The sequence below is a fragment of the Cervus elaphus genome, chromosome 27, assembly GCF_910594005.1.
Source record: "Cervus elaphus chromosome 27, mCerEla1.1, whole genome shotgun sequence".
Taxonomy (NCBI): Eukaryota; Metazoa; Chordata; class Mammalia; order Artiodactyla; family Cervidae; genus Cervus; species Cervus elaphus.
The window spans coordinates 36182402-36201899 of NC_057841.1; the positions used below are offsets into that span (position 1 = coordinate 36182402).

The 19498-nt window shown below is 42.2% G+C and overlaps 1 protein-coding gene across 2 annotated transcripts in view; it reads right to left on the reverse strand.

Annotated features, from left to right (window-relative positions):
* Window positions 1-19498, reverse strand: part of LAMA3 (laminin subunit alpha 3) — a 250418-nt gene that overhangs the window by 179079 nt on the left and 51841 nt on the right. For both annotated transcript variants that reach the window (XM_043889262.1, XM_043889260.1), the window contains exons 3-6: window positions 10073-10190; window positions 8965-9083; window positions 7233-7403; window positions 3248-3339 (exon numbers count right to left, since the gene is read on the reverse strand). In XM_043889262.1, the coding sequence (XP_043745197.1) occupies window positions 3248-3339; window positions 7233-7403; window positions 8965-9083; window positions 10073-10190 (500 nt within the window). The remainder of the gene's footprint in view (window positions 1-3247; window positions 3340-7232; window positions 7404-8964; window positions 9084-10072; window positions 10191-19498) is intronic.

A 19498-nucleotide genomic window follows, 5' to 3' on the forward strand; every position in this document is an offset into this window, starting at 1 on the left:
AATGTTTCTAGGCTTAAATGCCAAAGTCATGGCACTGAATTAGAACTCTAAGCTCTGAGCTTCCATTCATCTGTGCTTGAAAGAGGATTCAAAACAGAGTCTAAGAAAACTCTTGGTTGTGCCCATGGGGATCCCATTAATCCTTCCCAGGGGAGATGGGAAGGTTACTCTCCTAAGAAAAGGTGTCATCCCTTTCCCAACTCAGCTGCCTGTTAAAGCAGATGGACACAGATTTAACTGGCAGCACAGAATAGGTGGAGTCCAAATGGGTTTTGGTCAGAGATGCACTTTCAACTCATTGCCAATGAGGTATTTGCTTAAGCTGGACTGAACAAATATTTAGGGAAAACTAAAGAACATACAGTCTTATTATTCTTTTTTTTTTTTTTTTTCTTTTTCTGGAAGGGAAGTTTATTGTGGAGTCCAAGTACTCTCTCTCCTTTTTAAAAAAAATTTATTTATTTTTGGCAGCGGTGGGTCTTCATTGTTGTGTGTAGGCTTTGTTCTAGTGCTGGCGAGTGGAGGCTACTCTTCATTGCAGTGCTCAGGCTTCTCATTGCAGTGGCTTCTCTTGTTGAAGCTCCCAGGCTCTAGAGTGTAGGCTAAGCAGCCGAGATGCACAGGCTTATTTGCTCCTCAGCACTTGGAATCTTCCCTGACCAGGGATCGAACCTGTGTCCCCTGCATTGACAGGCGTATTCTTTACCATTGGACTACCATCAAAGTGCCCAATGACTCTTATAGGGAGATCCATATTGAGCACAGAAAAAGAAAAGAGAGCTGGGAACCTGTCTGAATCATATCATCACCCCCAAATAATTGCTTTTGCTGATTCTCTCTCAGCCCAAGCTGATGACTGATGTGGAAAATTTATCCCTGTGCCTGTTGGAAGGATGTTACTGAATATGTTGTTGACTGGAGAATCCTCTTCATGACCACTCCATCCACCTCCAGGTAGATGTCTCATCAGGCCCTGGTGTCAACATTCACCTTCTCCTATACAACTGATACTTTTAAGATTATGATCATAGTGAAATATGAAACTGAGCAGGTTTCCCTTTTTGAGCTGACTGCTAGGAAGCTCAGAATTAAACCCATGACCCTTCCACGTTTCTGGACATCAAAGTCAGCCTAGTACCCATGCTTGATTAAAGTCCTCTTTTGCCTTGCCACGGGTTCTACTTGATTGCTCATTGCCCAGCCGTGGCTCCCTCCGTTAGGTCATTGAATCCCCTTGAACAGAAGACTTTTTTCCTATTCATAGAGGGTTCCATGAATCATCTGGGCAGGTCAGCCTGTTGGGCAGAAGCCAACCAGCAGATGGGGAGGCAAGGCAGTTGTGCTAATGTAGACCGGTGGCACCCTGAGCCTTTCACTGAGGGACGGAGAGATATTTTGTCCAATGACACATGCTAGGAGCAATTCACTGCGGAGTGCAGAACCCCTGCAGGTCTGCCAAGGCCACGGGGCCAAATGGGAAGCTGAGCCTCTCTCCAATGACTTCTCCTCCTCTCCCACAGGGCACCACTCTGTCTCAGGCTCAGAGACCTACAGTGAACTCTTTTCTCCTTCTCTTCCAACTCCGGACTTCCCTGATCCGGCTTCTAGTGCCCGAGGGCCCAACCGTTCAGGAGTTACATGGCAAGGATATTTAATCATTAATAAGCAAACCCTTACTGATTAAGGACCGGTCGGTTGACAGATTCACAGTGCTATCTCAGAGAGTACCACCTGATCCCTGAAGGGGGGCTCATAGCATTAGAGATTGCTTCAAGTTGGACAGAAAGGCATCACCAACTTACCACGTACGCTGGTAGCTGGCACCTCTGCCCAAACCTGTAGCTAGGCCTCACAATGCACAAACTTGAATTTGCCTAACTGGAAAATGTACCCCTGGTAAATGCTGCTATGGGGAATTGAACACTTTAAATTAAAACACTGAGAGACAAACATTACTCTATCTAGCATCCGGTCATTTCCAGCCCTTCAGAGTATCCTTCTAGAAGTGATAATGTAAGTGCATACAATTGCAGAGAGACACAGGTTCAATCTCTTGATTGGGAAGACCCCCTGGAGGAGGAAATGGCTCCCGCTCCAGTCTTCTTGCCTGAAAAATACCATGAACAGAGGAGCCGGGTAGACTACAGTTCATGGGGTCACAAAGAGCTGGACATGACTGAGCACACCTGGCAACACTTACACACATACTGCAGAACAGTACATACAACACTCACACATACAACTGCAGAACACAATATTAGAGGTACACACATCCTGTTACATGTGAAATACGCCTCAATGAAAAGCAAAACAGTTACACTGACGTTCATAGCAGAATTATTCACAACAGATAAAAGGTGGCAGTGACCTGCGTCCCTCAACAGATGAACGGGTAAGCAAAACGCAGTGTATACATAATGAAATATTATTCAGTCTTAAAAAGGAAGGAAATTCTGACACACGCAATGAGGACATCATACTAAGTGAAATAAACCAGTCACAAAGAGACAATATTGTGTCTTCGATGAGACACTCAGAGTAGACAAATTCATAGACAGAAAGTAGAATGGTGTTGCCAGGGGTTGTGAGAGGAAAGAATGCAGATATGTTGTTTAGTGCATAAAGAGTCTCAGTTCTGCAAGATAACAAGAGTTCTGGAGGTTGGCTGCACAACTATGAATGTACTGAAAACCAATGAACTTAAATCACCCCCACTTAAGAATGGTTAAGATGGTAAACTTTAAACGTATTTTCATGTCCGACTGTTTGTGACCCCATGGACTGTAGCCTACCAGGCTCCTCTGTCCATGAGATTTTCCAGGCCATTTCCTTTTCCAGGGGATTTTCCGACCCAGGGATCGAACCCGGGTCTCCTACATTGTAGGCAGACACTTTACCATCTGAGCCACCAGGGAAACCACTTAAGAATGGTTAAGATGGTAAACTTTATATGTATTTTACCACAACTTTAAAGATGAAAAAGGATTTGAAAACATACACCAAGGATGACAAACATTTCTCCTGCCAACTGTACTCAATTGTCTGTGGCTGCCTGGGGCACCGTCTGGAGCGGGGGTGGGAAAGGGGGTGTTGGGATGGAGGAGAGGAGACACACACATCATCTTCATGTTGACGTTGAAACATTTCTGTTGAGGGAAGGAACTGAGAAGTATTTAATAGGATGCCAACACCACTGAAACAATTAGACATTCACAGAAAGTTAAAAAAATCTATACAAGGGACTCACAGTTTCTCAGGATTGTTTGCATTGCACACTTCAGCATGGCCATTGCAAACACACCGCCCACCGATGCTGATATCCTTTATGCTGTAATAATACTATAGAGCAGAAAACAGAACATGTCAGTTTTACTAAGCCCCGACACAGACTTTACTAATCTTTAACGCACACCTGTACTGACCCTCTTCCCCTCCCTCCTGCCTCCTAAGCCTCCCTCAGCACAAAAGGGAGCCACGTTTGGATATAACTTTTCTTACAAAAGAAATACATCCCCCAATCAAATGTAATAGCACCCTGCTGAATCTGTCCATTTTTAAAAATAAAATACCCTGGTGGTCCAGTGCTTAAGACTCCATGCAGCCATCAGGGAACGTGGGTTCAACCCCTGGTCACAGAACTAAGATCTCACATGACATGTGGTCAAAAGACAAAAAAAAAATAGATAAATAAAATGGTACAGCTGTCATGACTAATGAACTATATTTGTTACATTATAAAAAATAATTGAGACTTCCCTGGCAGTCCAGTGGTTAAGACTTTGCCTTCCAATGCAGGGGACGTGAGTTCAATCCCAGGTTGAGGAACTAAGATCCCACATGTCACGTGGTCAAAAGACAAAACAATTAAAATAAATGAAAAAAATGGTATAGTGGTCACAACTAATGATCAAAAATTGTTACATTATAAAAAATAATTGGGACTTCCCTGGCAGTCCAGTGGTTAAGCCTTCACCTTCCAATGCAGAGGGCACAGGTTTGATCCCTGATTGGGGAGCTAAGACTCCACATGCTTCACAGCCGAAAAGCCAAAACATAAAACAGAAACAATACTGTAACGAATTTACTAAAGACTTTAAAAATGGTCCACGTTAAAAAAAATCTTTTTAATAAAACTAAACTTTAAAAAGTTTTTAATTAAATGCTTTAAATGCATGAAGAGAAATTACCTTGGAAAAGAAATTACCCTATAGCTTTTGGGGAAAGTTTTGCCTGCTTCCTAGCTTCTCTCTCTTTTCTTAATGTAAAGCTGAATTCCACATAGTGCACAATATCTTGCACATTATCTATTCACCAAAAACATAATTTTTGTATCGAACATCTGGCACCAACTGTGTGCAGGTTCCAGGAAAGGAGAACAATATTCACCAAGATGGATTAGATGCAGCACTGAGGCTGGCAGGGCCCACCAGCAGCTGTGGATGTCCACCTGCCTGTGGCAGGGTGAATAAAGCCACAGGCAGAGGTTCAAGCTCCAAATGGCCAGACAGCTGCAGACCCAGCTGAGGCTCATCCCCTAAACCAGTCCAGCCATATGGGTGGCCGTCTCATGGACAGGGCATGTCTCCAGCATGGCGGGAGTCTCTCCACTCGTGACAATGGGTGGCACCATCTGCCAGCTACCTTCCTTCCCTTGGCCGGAGAAGCATAGGATTCAGTAGGGAATTTGGGGGTCACAGGTGTAAAATAATCTTTCTCACTGAGGTGATGTCATCAGTGAATATATCTGTCAGGGAGGAAGTCTTTGAACTCACAAGGACAAGAGGGGCTTTGTACCTGGTGGCTGTCGCTGAGGTTAGTCTCTAAACCTCCCCACTCACTCCAAGTTAGGGTTCTGTTCCCATCTCCTCACTAAAAGTTTCGAGGTGTCTTCGCTTCTTGGCAATGTCTTACTTAGTCTGAAGACATTAACAGCCCTTCTTGTCAATACAGATAAATGCAGCATTGGAGGGCTTTCTCAGACAACTGCACACTCAGAAGCTTTCACCACATTCGTTTCTCTCTGCACACGGGTTAGGGTAACAACGGCAAGAGGGAAGCCCGCCATCTGCCTTCACTCAGCTGCACACATCATACGTGTAACAGGACAGCTGGTATTCTGGGCTCCTTGACTTAAAGAAGCAACCTAGACTGGGGGAGAGGGGATTATATATGTGGTGCACGCCATACAAAATTGCTTAGTAGGTTCATTTGTACCATTTTTCTAGGTTCCACATGTATGTGTTAATACACAATATTTGTTTTTCTCTTTCTGACTTACTTCATGCTGTATGACAAAGTCTAGACCCATTCACATCTCTACAAATGACCCAATTTTGTTCCTTTTTACGGCTGAGTAATACTCCATTGTATACATGTACCACATCTTCTCTATCCATTCATCTGTCCATGGACTTTTGGAATAGACACGCCAATGTAGACAACAGACATGTGGACACAGCGTGGGAACGGGAGGGTGGGAAGAATTTGGAGAGTAGGACTGACATATACATGCTACTGTGTAAAACATAGCTAGTGGGAAGCTGCTGTATACCAGGGGACTCAACTTAGTGCTCTGTGATGACCTAGAGGGGCGGGATGGGGGAGGGACAGAGGCCGAGAGGAAGGGGTATATGTACACATACAATGGATTCACTTCATTGTACAGCAGAAACCAACACAACACAGTAAACCAATTACACTCCATTAAAAATTACTTAATAGAGAAGACTACATTCATGTAAGTGAAAAGAAATCTACATACATGTGAGTATCTTTGCAACCCTCAGAAAGACAAAAAAAAAAAAAATGTGGTGAGGACATTTGTGGTGAGGCTCCAAATGCAGAGGAAAGGAAACCCAGTCTGGCTACAGTTGATCAGAAAACTTGGGATTCCCTTGTAAATTCCATCCCTGGATCCAGTTGTAATTCCCACGTACAGCAGCTCAGAGGTAGCTAAGAGGGCTGAAATTGTAGGAAACAGGCCACCCACACTCCAGAGGACTGGCCTTTTGGAAAAACACTCAAAACTGTAGCGAAACTTGAGTTTTCTCTTTCCCTTCCTTTCCCAGCTCTCTCACTTACCTACCTAAGAAGCCAGACTGTATAAAATAGAGCTGGCATCTTCCATTCACCCTCCGAAGTCCACCACGCATCCCTCTCCACCCTGCCCTTTGCCCAGGGGCTGAACTTTGTGGGGTGACAAGGGTCTCTTTTCCTTCAGGGATCAGAGGATGGGAGGAGAATGAACTAGGGATATTTATTCTGCTGGTACCCTCTGTGCCCAGGAGTCAGGGGACTGTCCTGACATTCAGGGTGAGGGATGACCACCTCACACTAGCAGAGAGCACTGATGCTCACCAATGCCTGCACCCCTTGCTTTTCTCCATTGCATCATCCAGCCTCCTGCATCTCCAGGGGTCCCACAGCCAGTTCCTGCCAATGGCAGTGAGCCGGGTGGTTAGGAGACTCGTCCTCCCTCTGCTCTCTCTATTTTCCCTCATCAGCTGACCAGTTGCAGGGAATGCGAGGAGGACCTGGGGTCCGACATCCTAGGATGGCTGTGGCTCTACACAGAAATAGCCTGGGTCCCTGAATGGCCATGTGGAGCTGATCCCATCTGCTGACCCCACATCAGACTGTGACATGAGCAAAAACCAAACCTTTATTGTATTCATTTCTGACACTTGGGGACTACTTGTTATAACAGCAGACCAATACCAGGATGGCTGTCATCTTTCGCCTTTCATCTCCTTTGAATTCAATGATTTATCTTTAACAGCCAAACTTCTAAACTACATCTCATATTTCAGACAAGAACAACTCCTACGCCTCTGACATTACTGGCTGCAAAGTTTACTTGAAAGCACAGATGTAGCGAACACACATACGAACATCCAAGGGGGAAGGGGAGGTGGGATGAATCGGGAGATTGGGATTGACATATATATACTACCATGTGTAAAATAGGGAAGTATGAGAACTACTGTAGCACGCAGGGAACATTACTCAATGCCCTGTGATGACCTAAATAGGAAGGAAATCTAAAAAAGAGGGGATTGTGTACATTGAAAACTGATCCACTTGGCTGCACAGCGGAAACTAACATAATATTGTAAAGAAACTAAACTCCAATTTGAAAAAAAAAAAAAGCTTAGTTGAAAGAGTTGGAGGCAATGAATTCAACAAGCAAAGTACCAAAAGCTGCTGTCCTGGCAGCAAAGAGCATCACTCACCCGTCGGGTGACGGTTGGATCTCTCTGCGCTTTGGAGATGAGGTGTCCAAGAAGGGTATTGGTTCGGAGAAAACGCAGGCGGATGTTTGTGGCCTTGGTGAACTCCCTCAGGGCATGAGAGAAAGTAAAATTTTTCGCACCTGGTCGACCATTTATCAAGGACACCACAACCTAAAAGGGTCACCACACACACACATAGAGGAGAAAAAAAGTCCTTTTATTAAAGACTTCCCAGGTGCCCCTTCCCAGGTGGCGCTAGTGGTAAAGGACCTGCTTGCCAATGCAGGAGATTACAAGAGATGCAGGTTCAATCCCTGGGTCGGAAAGATACCCTGGAGGAGGGCATGGCAACCCACTCCAGGATTCTTGCCTGGAGAATCCCAGGGACAGAGGAGCCTGGTGGACTACAGTCCACAAAGAGTCAGACATGACTGAAGTGATTTAGCACACACACAACTAAAGCTCCAAAACTCTTGGTTTCTTTGAGTCATTCGATGTTTCAAAACCTGGGCTCTTGGGCTTTGTAAATCATTTCCATTCACAAACCATTTGCTGTATCCATGTTGTGGAGCTATAAACACTATGAGATGTTGAAAGTATAATGTTAACATCTATGAATATACGGAAACAATTTTTGTCAAGCTGCATCAAAGAAAGGAGGCTAAAGTAATCTAAAAACCTAAATGAGGTTGAAAAAAGGAAGTCTCCGGATATAAATAGTGAAGGGGACAAAGAAATCTTCTATTCAAAACCCAGGTTTTGCTTTTATTTTTTATATTTTAAAATTTATTTATTTATGACCACACTGCTTCTTTGTTGCTGCGCATGGACTTTCTCTAGTTGCAGTGAGCGGGGGCTTCTCTCTAGCTGTGGTGTGAGGGCTTCTCATTGCAGTGGCTTCTCTTGTTGCGATGCACATGGTCTGCAGTGTGGGCTCAGGAGTTTCAGCACACAGGCTTAGTTGCCCTGAAGCATGTGAAATCTTCCCAGACCAGAGATCACACCCATGTCTCCTGCATTGGCAAGTGAATTCTTTCCCACTGGACCACCCAAGTTCTGTTTTAAAGCTTGAGGAGATGAAGTCCAAGTCCCAACCACTTATTAAGACTTGAACCACTGATCTGTCACTGGAAGATACTGGATACAGCTGCTCAAGAAAGATCTCCCTACCTAAGAAGAATGAGATTGGCGCCCTTTAAAGACACTTGAAACTCACTCCATGGAATTCTTCTCTGATTCCCACCACGCTGTTTTCTCATCCTCCCTAACAATAGCCTGGCTGACTTCACAAGGAACACAGGCAACCCTCCCCGACAAATGACACCGATCCTGCCAAAAAGGATCAGGGTTAGCTCTGCCACCACCCCTTCATCCCCCTACTCCCATGGGAGATAAGGTGTTTGTGAAGCAGTGGGAGAGGTCTTTACTGCAATCACCAGTGATCCACTTTTTAAATATTCCAACAGAAAACAGAGTCTAAGACCTATGGGTCTTGGATTCAGAATCCTGAATTCCCAAGAAAAATCAAAGACCTCAAATAGAATTTCCAATGTCAATTATAGTTCAATTAAAAAAAAAAAATTTCCAGCAACTCAATCTGGACATCTTCAACGTGGTTTCTTTCTGTCTACGTTAGATTTCCTTGAAAATGCAAGTTTCACAATTACAAAAAATGTGCATCTTCATGTTCATATTTAAGTCTTATCTCTCAAGGCCTCCCAAAGCTACTTACCTCACCATTTTCCAATGGCACAATTCGGGAATATTCCGTAGTACAAAGTACATCATCATCTCGGGTGATAGCCCTGTTTGCTTCCTGCCCAAACTGTTCCAAACAGTCTACTTTAGAATCTAGGAAGGAAACGTTAATATTGTACAATAAAATATGTCCTCTTTTAAATTTCTTAAGAAATCTTATGTTTCCTTAAGAAAATACACAAAAAGGGAAAGACCAGAGAAGCATTTAAGATATTTAAACGGGATCTTAGAATGAAATTCTTAATTCATAAAGAAAAACCAAGCCATTTCAGGCCACTTAAATGCTGGTCACTGAAAGCCCTGTTGCAACTTTCAACAGGAATAGTCTGAAGATTTCATTCTAAATCTTCACTCTTTCTTAGACAAGTTTACCCTCTAAGCAGCATTCCCAGAAAACTCAATGCCTTTATAGCAAGTGTCTGGTCCACTTCAATTAATCATAGGGTTCAGAGACTCAGACATTCTTCATTAGTGAAGACGACAAGGTCAAAGTAAGTAATGTGAAAAGGCAGGATCCATAAAGATGGAACTTACTTCCTAGTTCTACATAAAAGGAAATGGAATGAAGCTCTGGCCCAGTTACAGATACACTGCGTACATGCATGCTAAGTCGCTTCATTTGTGCCCCAAGTCTTTGCAACCCCATGGACTGCAGCCTACCAGGCCCCTCTGTCCATGGGATTCTTCAGGCAAGAATACTGGAGTGGGTTACCATGCCCTCCTCCAGGGGATCTTCGTAACCCAGGGATCAAACCCGCATGTCTTATGTTTCCTGCATTGGCAGGCAAGCTCTCTACCACAAGCGCCACCTGGGAAGCCCTATAGATACACTGCTTCCCCCTGAATAGTAGCAAGTACCATTATCATAAGAGGTGTTTCAACCCCAGTTATACATGTGCATCCCTGGTACTCCGGCACACACGCTTGAGAAACGAAAGTTCCGAGGGTAAGCTACAAAGTTAAAACAGATCAGTCCCTGACGCCCCACACTGAAAGGTTAACTTTCTAGTTAAACTCCCAGTCTTGATCTGCTGCAGCAAATAATTCAAACCTCTCATAACATGGTAGGCAAGACTACTTACGAGCAAAATATTGCCAAGGTGAGTAGGTGCTTCCAAAGTCAACAGATCTTTCCAAGACCCAAAGATCAGGGCGAGGAGAATTTGCAAATTTGATTAAAACATAGGCCACCTGGAAAAGCTGATAGAGCAAAAGATAAACAGTTATTCAACTCACCTAGTCTATCCAAACCCTCCACCATCTGTATGGGATGCTGGTTCCCAAGTGACACATCTAGCCATGCCCCTCCCGAGATCCAGGTCCCGTTTCTAACTGCCAACTGGACCTCTCTAGCTTAACATTTTCACACCCCAAGTTATCATTTTTCTTCCTCCACTGAATCTAGACATTAATCTTTGTCACATCTTAATCATTTACCCTTGAATTTCAACCAGTCTACATGGCATCTTCAAGTCTGTACATTCTGAGATGTCTGATGTCCAACAACACTCATCATGTGCTAAGCTCTTCCAAGACCTGGAGAAGACAGTACAGCCCTAAGCGTCTCCCAGGAGTGACATGACCCTGATCCAGGTCTTGGAGAGCTCATGGCTGCAGGATGAGACCTGAGCAGCTAGCTGCATGGTAGAGAAGAGCATCTCCGACTCCTGTGTCATCTCCACTCATCACCTCTTCTCCTGATTTCTCTCCCTCTCATTGATTTTCTTGTTCATCCTCACCACTCTTTGCCCATGGCCAGGACAACGCCAAGGTATGAAAGAGATGAAGTGCAGCATTGGTCCAGATTCTTTAGCCTCCCACCCTGGAATCCCAGCATGCCTTAGTGATGGACCCCAGGAGTCCTTGCAAGCTACTCCTGCCCCTTCCCTCAAACTCATCTGGCTTGCCTGTGAACCCTGAGAATCTACGTGTTTATCAAAAAGCCTAGAATGACAAGGAATAGGGGTGTTAAATATGCTAACATGTTAATGAGTGAGGATTATCCCCACCCTCCATACTCCTCGACACCAGGGGACAGATTCAACAGTGACTTTGAGAAGAGAACTCTGCCAGCCCTATTTGATAAAGTAAATTTATTTAGCAGGCGAATGGACCTTCCAGAATCAGGCAAATTGATGAGGACATAAATGCAACAAGGCTTGAAGTGCAACAGAACAGGAAGGATTTGGGCTTAGATATAAAAAAAAACAGCCTAATAATCTCCATATACTAGTCCTTTGATGCATATGGATTTATTATTTTGGTATAGCTGCATCTTAATAGGAGCATGACCATGGACAAGATTACCACCATTTAGCCTTGCTTTTCTCATCTCCTAAACAATTATAATTTTCTCATGGGTTCGTGCAGGGAGTGAATAGGATACCATAAAGCACTCAGCACTGTGGCTTTCTGGAGTGGGCTTCCACAACCAACAACTGAATGCACCACAAAACTGGACCACTAGTTTTCAAGTCCTAACTTCACCACATTAACTGTGTGACCTTGAACAGGAAAAAATAAAAACAGGACTCTGCCACCTTATTAACTAGCCCAGCAGAGATATTTCAATAATGAGTTCAACTAGTTAGAGAGATAGGCAGTACTCAGACCCTGTGGGGCCCTTTTACTCCTTGGGGGGGGTGGCAAAAAACAAAGGATTTCATTTTTATATTGTTCACATACAGTAGTATGGTAGGTCTCATTTTTTTTTAAGTCTCAGAACTAGTAGCTAATTGTAAATGTTCTAAACTTGATGTCAAAGCCAAAATTTCTAGGATGATGATTCTCAAATTTTAGTCTCAGAACACCTTAACATTTTTAAAATTATTGAGGACCTCAAAAAGTTTTTCTTTAAGTGGGCTATGTCTATTAATTAATAAGGACCATATTAAAAATTAAAGCTGAGAAAATTTTAAAATATTTATTACTAATTCATTTAAAATGATAAACCATTACATGTTAACATAAATACCATATTTTATGAAAAATACCATATATTTTTCAAAACATAAAAAATTATAGTGAGAACAGTGGCTTTGATTTACATTTTTAAGATCTCTTTGAATGTCTGCCTTCATAGAAGACAGCTGGATTCTCATATTTGTTGTAATATGTTTTGGCTGAAGTACTGGAAGAAAATTTGGCCTCCCATAGATCCATAATAGGAAAAAGGACCTCCTAGCTTGGGGACCTTCCTGAAAGGTCGCAGGAACCACACAGGTTCTCAACTGCACAAATAAAAAGAAAAAAATAAATAAATAAATAAAGGAAGAACATTGCTGAGAAAAAAAAGAAAACCACTGCTCTTGGTCACAGAGATTATCCTTCACTCTAAGATGTCCAATTTCTTACTTCTCTGTGGAAGGAAGAACTGTCATACAATTCTTTAGGATTTATAGAAATCCTAAATTCAGTCGGTTTAGTCCCAAACACTTGTTCTTTGATGTTGGAAAATCTGCTTCCCTGGCTTCAGATTAACATTCTCAGATTGTCTACCCATCCTTGGAAAAAATGATCCAGTGTGATGGAGAAAAACTAATTCAGAATGGTAAGGTACTCTAAAAACCATAAAACAATCCCTAAAGATAGGAGAAATAAATCCCAGAAGACAGGCACCATTATTACATACTGAAGGAATTCATAGGAAATCTGAGAACTCCCAGTTTGAAGAATCAGAACAGATATATTTCCCTTAAAAACTACACATCTTGGGACTGCCCTGGTGGTCCAGTGGTTAGGACTCCGTGCTGCCAATGCAGGGAGTAGGGGTTTGATCCCTGGTCTGAGAACTAACATCCCACATGCCATGCAGCACAACCAAACAAAAAAAGCGGCACATCTCAGATCACATCAAAAGAAGACTGCTTTCAGATATATGAGAAAGAGAGAATACAAATGAAACATTTCAGGATAGAATAATCATTTAAACGTTCTTAATCTCTTCCATGAAAATACTATAATCATAGCATGCCCCCTAAGACCCCATTTATTTAATAGTGTATGATTTAATGGTTACTATATTCTAGGTACCATATATGTTAAGCATCTCACAAATCTTCTCACAATAAAAGTGAAACTTCATTCATTCCACTTTACATATGAGGAAAGTGTGACTCTGAGAGGTGAAGCAACTTGCCCATGTTTGGCAGGTGTAAAAATCCAGCACTTTTGTATATTCTACTCACTGATAATTTGCAATGCCACCAAACCTGATCAATCCTCATATTTGATCTGTTTCATCCTGAGGGAAATAACTGTCAAAGAAGCTCTAAACATCATTATTTCCAAATAGGCTAAGATTCCATTATAGGGAGCCTGGAGGTAGAGAGCTATGTGATCATACATCTTGATGGATATTTGAGTGCATTGGTTTTCCAAAGCTGCACTTTCTGCTACCACAAATTCTCATCAATGAAACAGCCTCAGTGGTTCAGAGGGAAGCTCTCTTTGTTTTGCTTCATCCTACTCTGAGATAATGTGTGATTCCTTGAAAGCAGCATAGCATTTAAAAATCCGACATTGAGGGAATTCCCTAGCTGTCCAGTGGTTAAGACTCTGATCTGCCAATGCAGGGAGCATGGGTTTTATCCCTAGTCAAGAAACTAAGAACTATAAGGGCTTCCCTCATAGCTCAGTTGGTAAAGAATCTGCCTGCAACACAAGAAGACCAGGGTTCGATTCCTGGGTCGGAAAGATCCTCTGGAAAAGGAAATGGCAACCCACTCCAGTATTCTTGCCTGGAGAATCCATGGACAGAGGAGCTTAGCAGGCTATAGTCCACTGGATTGCAAGAGTCGGACATGACTTAGCAACTAAACCACCACCACCACCAAGGTACTAGGATTCCACATGCTGAGTGGTGCAGCCATAAGATTTTTAAAAATAAAAATTAAAAAATCCCACATCTAGCAGCAAGGGAAGACATACCACAGCATTCCCTGAGCCCTCATGCGGATCTAGTGTAATAAGTCCTGGGATTCCACCACATACCAAACAGGACTTTCCACTCCAAATTTTTCCTTTCCATTTTTGCCTTAGGCACTTAACCCTGAGATGCCTCAGCACCGGTTTCTGTGCCCAGACACTGGGAGGCCCCATTTCATTCTTCCTGAGTCCATCTGCACTGACGGACTCTTGCTTCCCTCTCCCCACCACTGCGGTTCATCTTGCAGTGGCTTCCTGCCAAGCTCTCCTGCGTGGCTGCCAGCTTCCCCTGAATGTACAGATTCAAGATGGCACTGGGAGGCAGCCTCCAGAGTGGGTTCACGGTGGGTTCACGTGTGTTAAGCCAACAGGTAATGGACTTATTCTCTTCTACTTGACAGTTTTAAATGCTGTGGCTTCTAAATGGCTCCTTCTGTTAACCCGAGTTATCATATGTTTGATCTTTGATCACTCAAAATACTTCAAAGCAGCAGGAGCGACACTTGAGACTCACGGATGTAAAGGAGGGCCCTTGGTGAAACGAGAAAGCGCCAGGCTATGGAGTCACTCGAAGCAGAAAAGAGAAGGTCACTTTGTCCATTTTTGAAGAAATAACATTTGGGAGATAAAGTAAAGAGGGAAAAGGAACCGAGAAGGATTGAGTTGTCATTCTTTCTCCATGTGCTTATGAGACAAGCTAAGATGGCTTGAACATTGCTGATGAGCATTTAGGCAGAGGTACAAAGTAGTCTTTTAAATAAAGTTTTTAAAAATATATTTATTTGGCTGCACAGCATCTTAGTTATGGCATGCAAACTCTTAGTTGCAGCATGTGGCATCTAGTTCCCCAACCAAGGATCAAACCCAGGCCCCCTGCAGTGGGAGTGTAAAGTCTTAGCTACAGGACCACCAAGGAAATCCCTAAATAATGTTTTAATGAAGCAGATAACAATCATAAGAAGGCATGCATGCTCAGTCCAATTCTTTACAGCCCCACGGATTGCAACTCACCAAGCTCCTCTGTCCATGGGATTCTCCAGGCAAGAATACTGGAGTGGGTTGCCATTTTCTCCTCCAGGGGATCTTCCCCCAACCCAGGGGTCAAACCTGAGCTCTGGCAGTGGCAAGCAGATTCTTTACCACTGAGCCACCTGGAAAGCTTCAGCCCAAGGCACTTTGACTTAAAAGCCTTCAGGGAGAGCAGGTGGGATGAGCCAGCCCTGCCTGATCCTTATGCTCATCACCCTGAAGCCTCTGAGACTCCAGCTCCTATAGCCCAGCATCTATTCATTCCTCCCCAGATGCAGGCAGTAGGTGTGCAATGAATGCCACAAATGAAGGGCTGAATATTAAAGTTGTGCAGTCACCACCTAGTTTTGGGGGGAACGGGCGGGCACCCTTTGGCAACACAGAGACAGAGGTGGGCCCCAAAGTGTTCTCAGCAGTGGCCTGCTAATGGCAGAGAAGAATCAATTTCCAGCAGCAAATCTCTGATCCACCAGTCCTGTGACTCTTAAGTCCATCACTGAAGCACTTTGCAATTTTATTTCCTTGTCCATAAAATCATAATATAAAACAATCATAAAAGATACTTAATACATAGATGAGGGACAAGAATATCCACTTCATACAAATTTTACATTCTCCATTTTAAAAAGCACTGTTAAGCTCTGTGTCATGTATCTGTTTTCATATGATATTCCCACTAGACTGACATCTCCGTGTCTTAATCACTCCTGTTGCTTCAGAGTAGGTGCTTAATAAATGTCATTGAATTGAAATGAAATTTATTAAGTGGGACATGTGAAATTGTAAAATATTATGCAAATGTATTTAAAGTCACATCCAAAATTAACTTCTGACTCAACTAAACAGGACACCTTCCTTCAAAAGAGTCTAAGTTATAATATGAAATAAATCTGGTATCACCATTTTATAATTTGATAAATATTGCTCCACAATGCAGCATTTCCTGATTTGCTTCTTCCAACTTTCTATTTTGCATAATTCTCAAACCTATAGGAAAGCTCAAAGAATAGTACAATGAATATCCCTACACTTTTCACTTAGATTCACCTAATGTTAACATTTGCCACATTTGTATTTTCTCTCTTTCTGTGTCTGCACACACATATACCTTTTTCTAACCTTTGAAAGCAAATTTCAGATGTCATTATGATTCAACCCTAAATATTTCAGCATGTATCTTCCAAGAACACAGACATTTCTTCTACATAAACAACATTTTGATGCCCATCAAATTTTTATCATTTAAACAAAAATCATATATCATCTTGAATAGGATATTTGAGTTTCCCTGATTCTCCTAAAAATGCCCATTGTATTTTTCCAATCCAGGATGCAATCAAGGATTACGTATAGCATTTACTTGTCAAGTCTCTCGTCTCCTTTAATCTAGAGCAGTTCTTCCATGATTTTTCTTTTATGGTACTGGCATCTTTCTATCACAGAAATGTTCCCTTATCTGAATGTGTCTGATTATTTCCTCATGATCTGATACAGGGTAAACATTTTGGCAGGATTACTACCCATGGGACATCCTCTTCTCGTGGCATCATACCAGGGGGCACAGGATGCCAGGCTGTCCTGTTATCACTGATGCTATGTTTGACCACTTGTTTAAGATGTCCACCAGATTTCCGAATTATAAAGTTACCTTTTCCTGTGTCATTAATAAGTAACCCATAGAGAGACATTTTAAAACATTTATTGTAATTAACTGAATTAAAAATGTTCCTACTATCTATGTAAAAATACAAGTAAGAGTTATGAAAAATAAGTCCCAAAATCCAGAACCAAACAATTACATTTCCTTTGAGGCTCATGCCCAGTTGAAAAATTTATCTAATGAGCTAATGTTATAGATGGACAGGGAGGCCTGGCGTGCTGCAGTCCATGGGGTCGCAAAGAGCTGGACACGAATGAGTGACTGAACTGAATTGAACTGAATATTATAGAAACTTTTTAACTGAGAAGGAAAAATGCAGGTCATGTGGAATTAAACTCCATTTTAGTAATCTTGTTTGAAAACTTCTTACAAAATGAAATACAATCCCCATTAAACAATCAAGTCCAGTGACGAAAATACGGCTCTGCTGGCCTGAAAACAGATCCTTTTAATCCCGGTCCAAACAGTATGTCTGCCAACGGCTTGGGGAGGACATTTCTTTCTTGTGGGTTTATCATCACCCTGCCATGTGAAATCCAGACCTTGGCACCATCGGTAAGAGGCTGCTTGGGAGAAAAGTCACTGTGTCCCTCAGCTCCTCTTACTGTTTCCCAAAAGCACCTGCTCCCCTTTCAGGGAAGGTAGAGCATTCCAGAAACTTAAAGGAAGGGACTTAAGAGGTCCCAGGTCAATCTCTCGCCCCAGGAAAGAACCTTCACCCTAGAATCTCCTTTTAAGAGAAAACACATTGCATTGGTAACAAGTTCTGGCCACTTCATGTTTCCTTGCTGTCTTGAAATTTTTTTCTCATAATTCCTCCTCCTGTTCTTTGAAGTAGCACAGATTTCTACCATTTATCCCACATTACCGCCTGCCCAGAATTTAAATACCAACAACACATCTTCCTAGGCTTCTTTTAAGGAATTAAGATTCAAGTCACCAGGAGGCAAGGATTAGGGTAGGAAGTGGGAAGGAAAAGAGAATTAAAATATCTCACTTCCTCATTAAAAATAACTACAATAACCCCATGCAATAAAACCCTGAGCTGAAATACAGTCTAAAGATTTGGGTCACTCCAATAACTTGAAAAATGACAAGACTGCTATTTTTCAGTGGAAGATTTCAAGGAAAAAAATCAAAAGGCAGGGAGAAGGTGAAACATTTGCATATATATTTCATGATTGATGAATTCTTAACTCTGGAGGAAAAAAGTGATTGAAGACATATAGCATGGTTTTCAGTCCCTGTAGATGTTAACTATTCAATATTATTTCCTAAGTAGACTCAAAGGGTAGAGTTTGAAATTAACATATGTTACTCAAGAGCATTTTGTCACAACTAAAAATTTACAGATAGATTTGGTGGTGATTTTAAATAAGCTGAGGATTGTATAGTCCATGGAGTCACAAAGAGTCAGACAGGACTGCATGACTTTCAATTTCACTTTTTTTACTTTCAGCTGGTAGCTCAGCTGGTAAAGAATCTGCCTGCAATGCAGGAGACCCCCGTTCGATTCCTGGGTTGGGAAGATCCTGTGGAATAGGGATAGGCTACCCACTCCAATATTCTTGGGCTTCCCTGTGGCTCAGCTGGTAAAGAATCTGCCTGCAATGCAGGAGACCCCCGTTCGATTCCTGGGTTGGGAAGATCCTGTGGAATAGGGATAGGCTACCCAATCCAATATTCTTGGGCTTCCCTGTGGCTCAGCTGGTAAAGAATCCGCCTGCAATGTGGGAGACCTAGGTTCAATCCCTGGGCTGGGAAGATCCCCTGGAGAAGGGAATGGCTGGCTACCCACTCCAATAGTCTGGCCTGGAGAATTCCATGGACTGTATAGCTCATGGGGTGGAAAAGAGTCAGACATGACTCTTTCATGAAAGAACAACTTTCACTTTCACACTTTCACTTTAAATAAGCTGAAGTGCTTTGGAATCCAAGAACTGAGCTCACCTTCACAATGAAGCCCAATATTTTATCCAACTCTATTGCTACACTGAACTCTCAGGGAATTTTTTTGTCAAGGACTTGATTCTCCCTGTAAAACACACTTTCCCTCAGTCACACTTTTTTTTGCTATATAATAAAATTGAGGATGACATTTAGTTCACTCCCTGAACCAATAAATAGCACTGGAATTTGTTTGAAAAACTATACAGGACAAGGGAAATGATAATCATGTTCTTCCAAGGCAGAGATTTAAATAACTCAACTTTAATAATCAGCAACCAAGGTATCTAATTCCTCCTTGAATCCACATTTTTAAACTCCACAACTCCTAAAAAAATATTGATTTCTACATGTAACTTATACCATGATGAAGTTCAACAAAGTATTTCTCAATGATTATGATTCACTGTAAATCAGATTATAAACGATGTTATTTATCATCATTTTTCATAAACAAGTCCACACCCTCCATCATGTTCCAGTCCTCCTCTTTGCCAATATTTTTCTCACTGGAGAGTATTCTCGGGACTTTCCAAGTCTATTCAGCATACTGACTCAGCATATTCCTTTTTTATTAGTCTGCATTTTTGTGGGGGGGAATGAGCTTTAGGCTGAAGTGTCATTTCAAGTCAGTGGCTAAGATTTCATACTCCAGTGCAAAGGACCCAGGTTCAATTGCTGGTCAGGGAACTAGATCCCACATGCCACAATGAATATCGAAAATCCTGCATGCCAGGGACCCAGTGCAGCCAAATAAAGTAATAAATATTTTTAATATTATTTTTTTAAATGAGTATTCTCATTTCTAGCCTACATTCAGAATGCTCCTTTCCTAAATTTAGTTGTCACATCTTACCTTCTCCTTCTGCTTCATCTTTCTTAAGATGCTAAATCAGAGTGTTACTTAAGGCTAAAATCATCACTTTGGCTGGGTTTCCAATGCTCT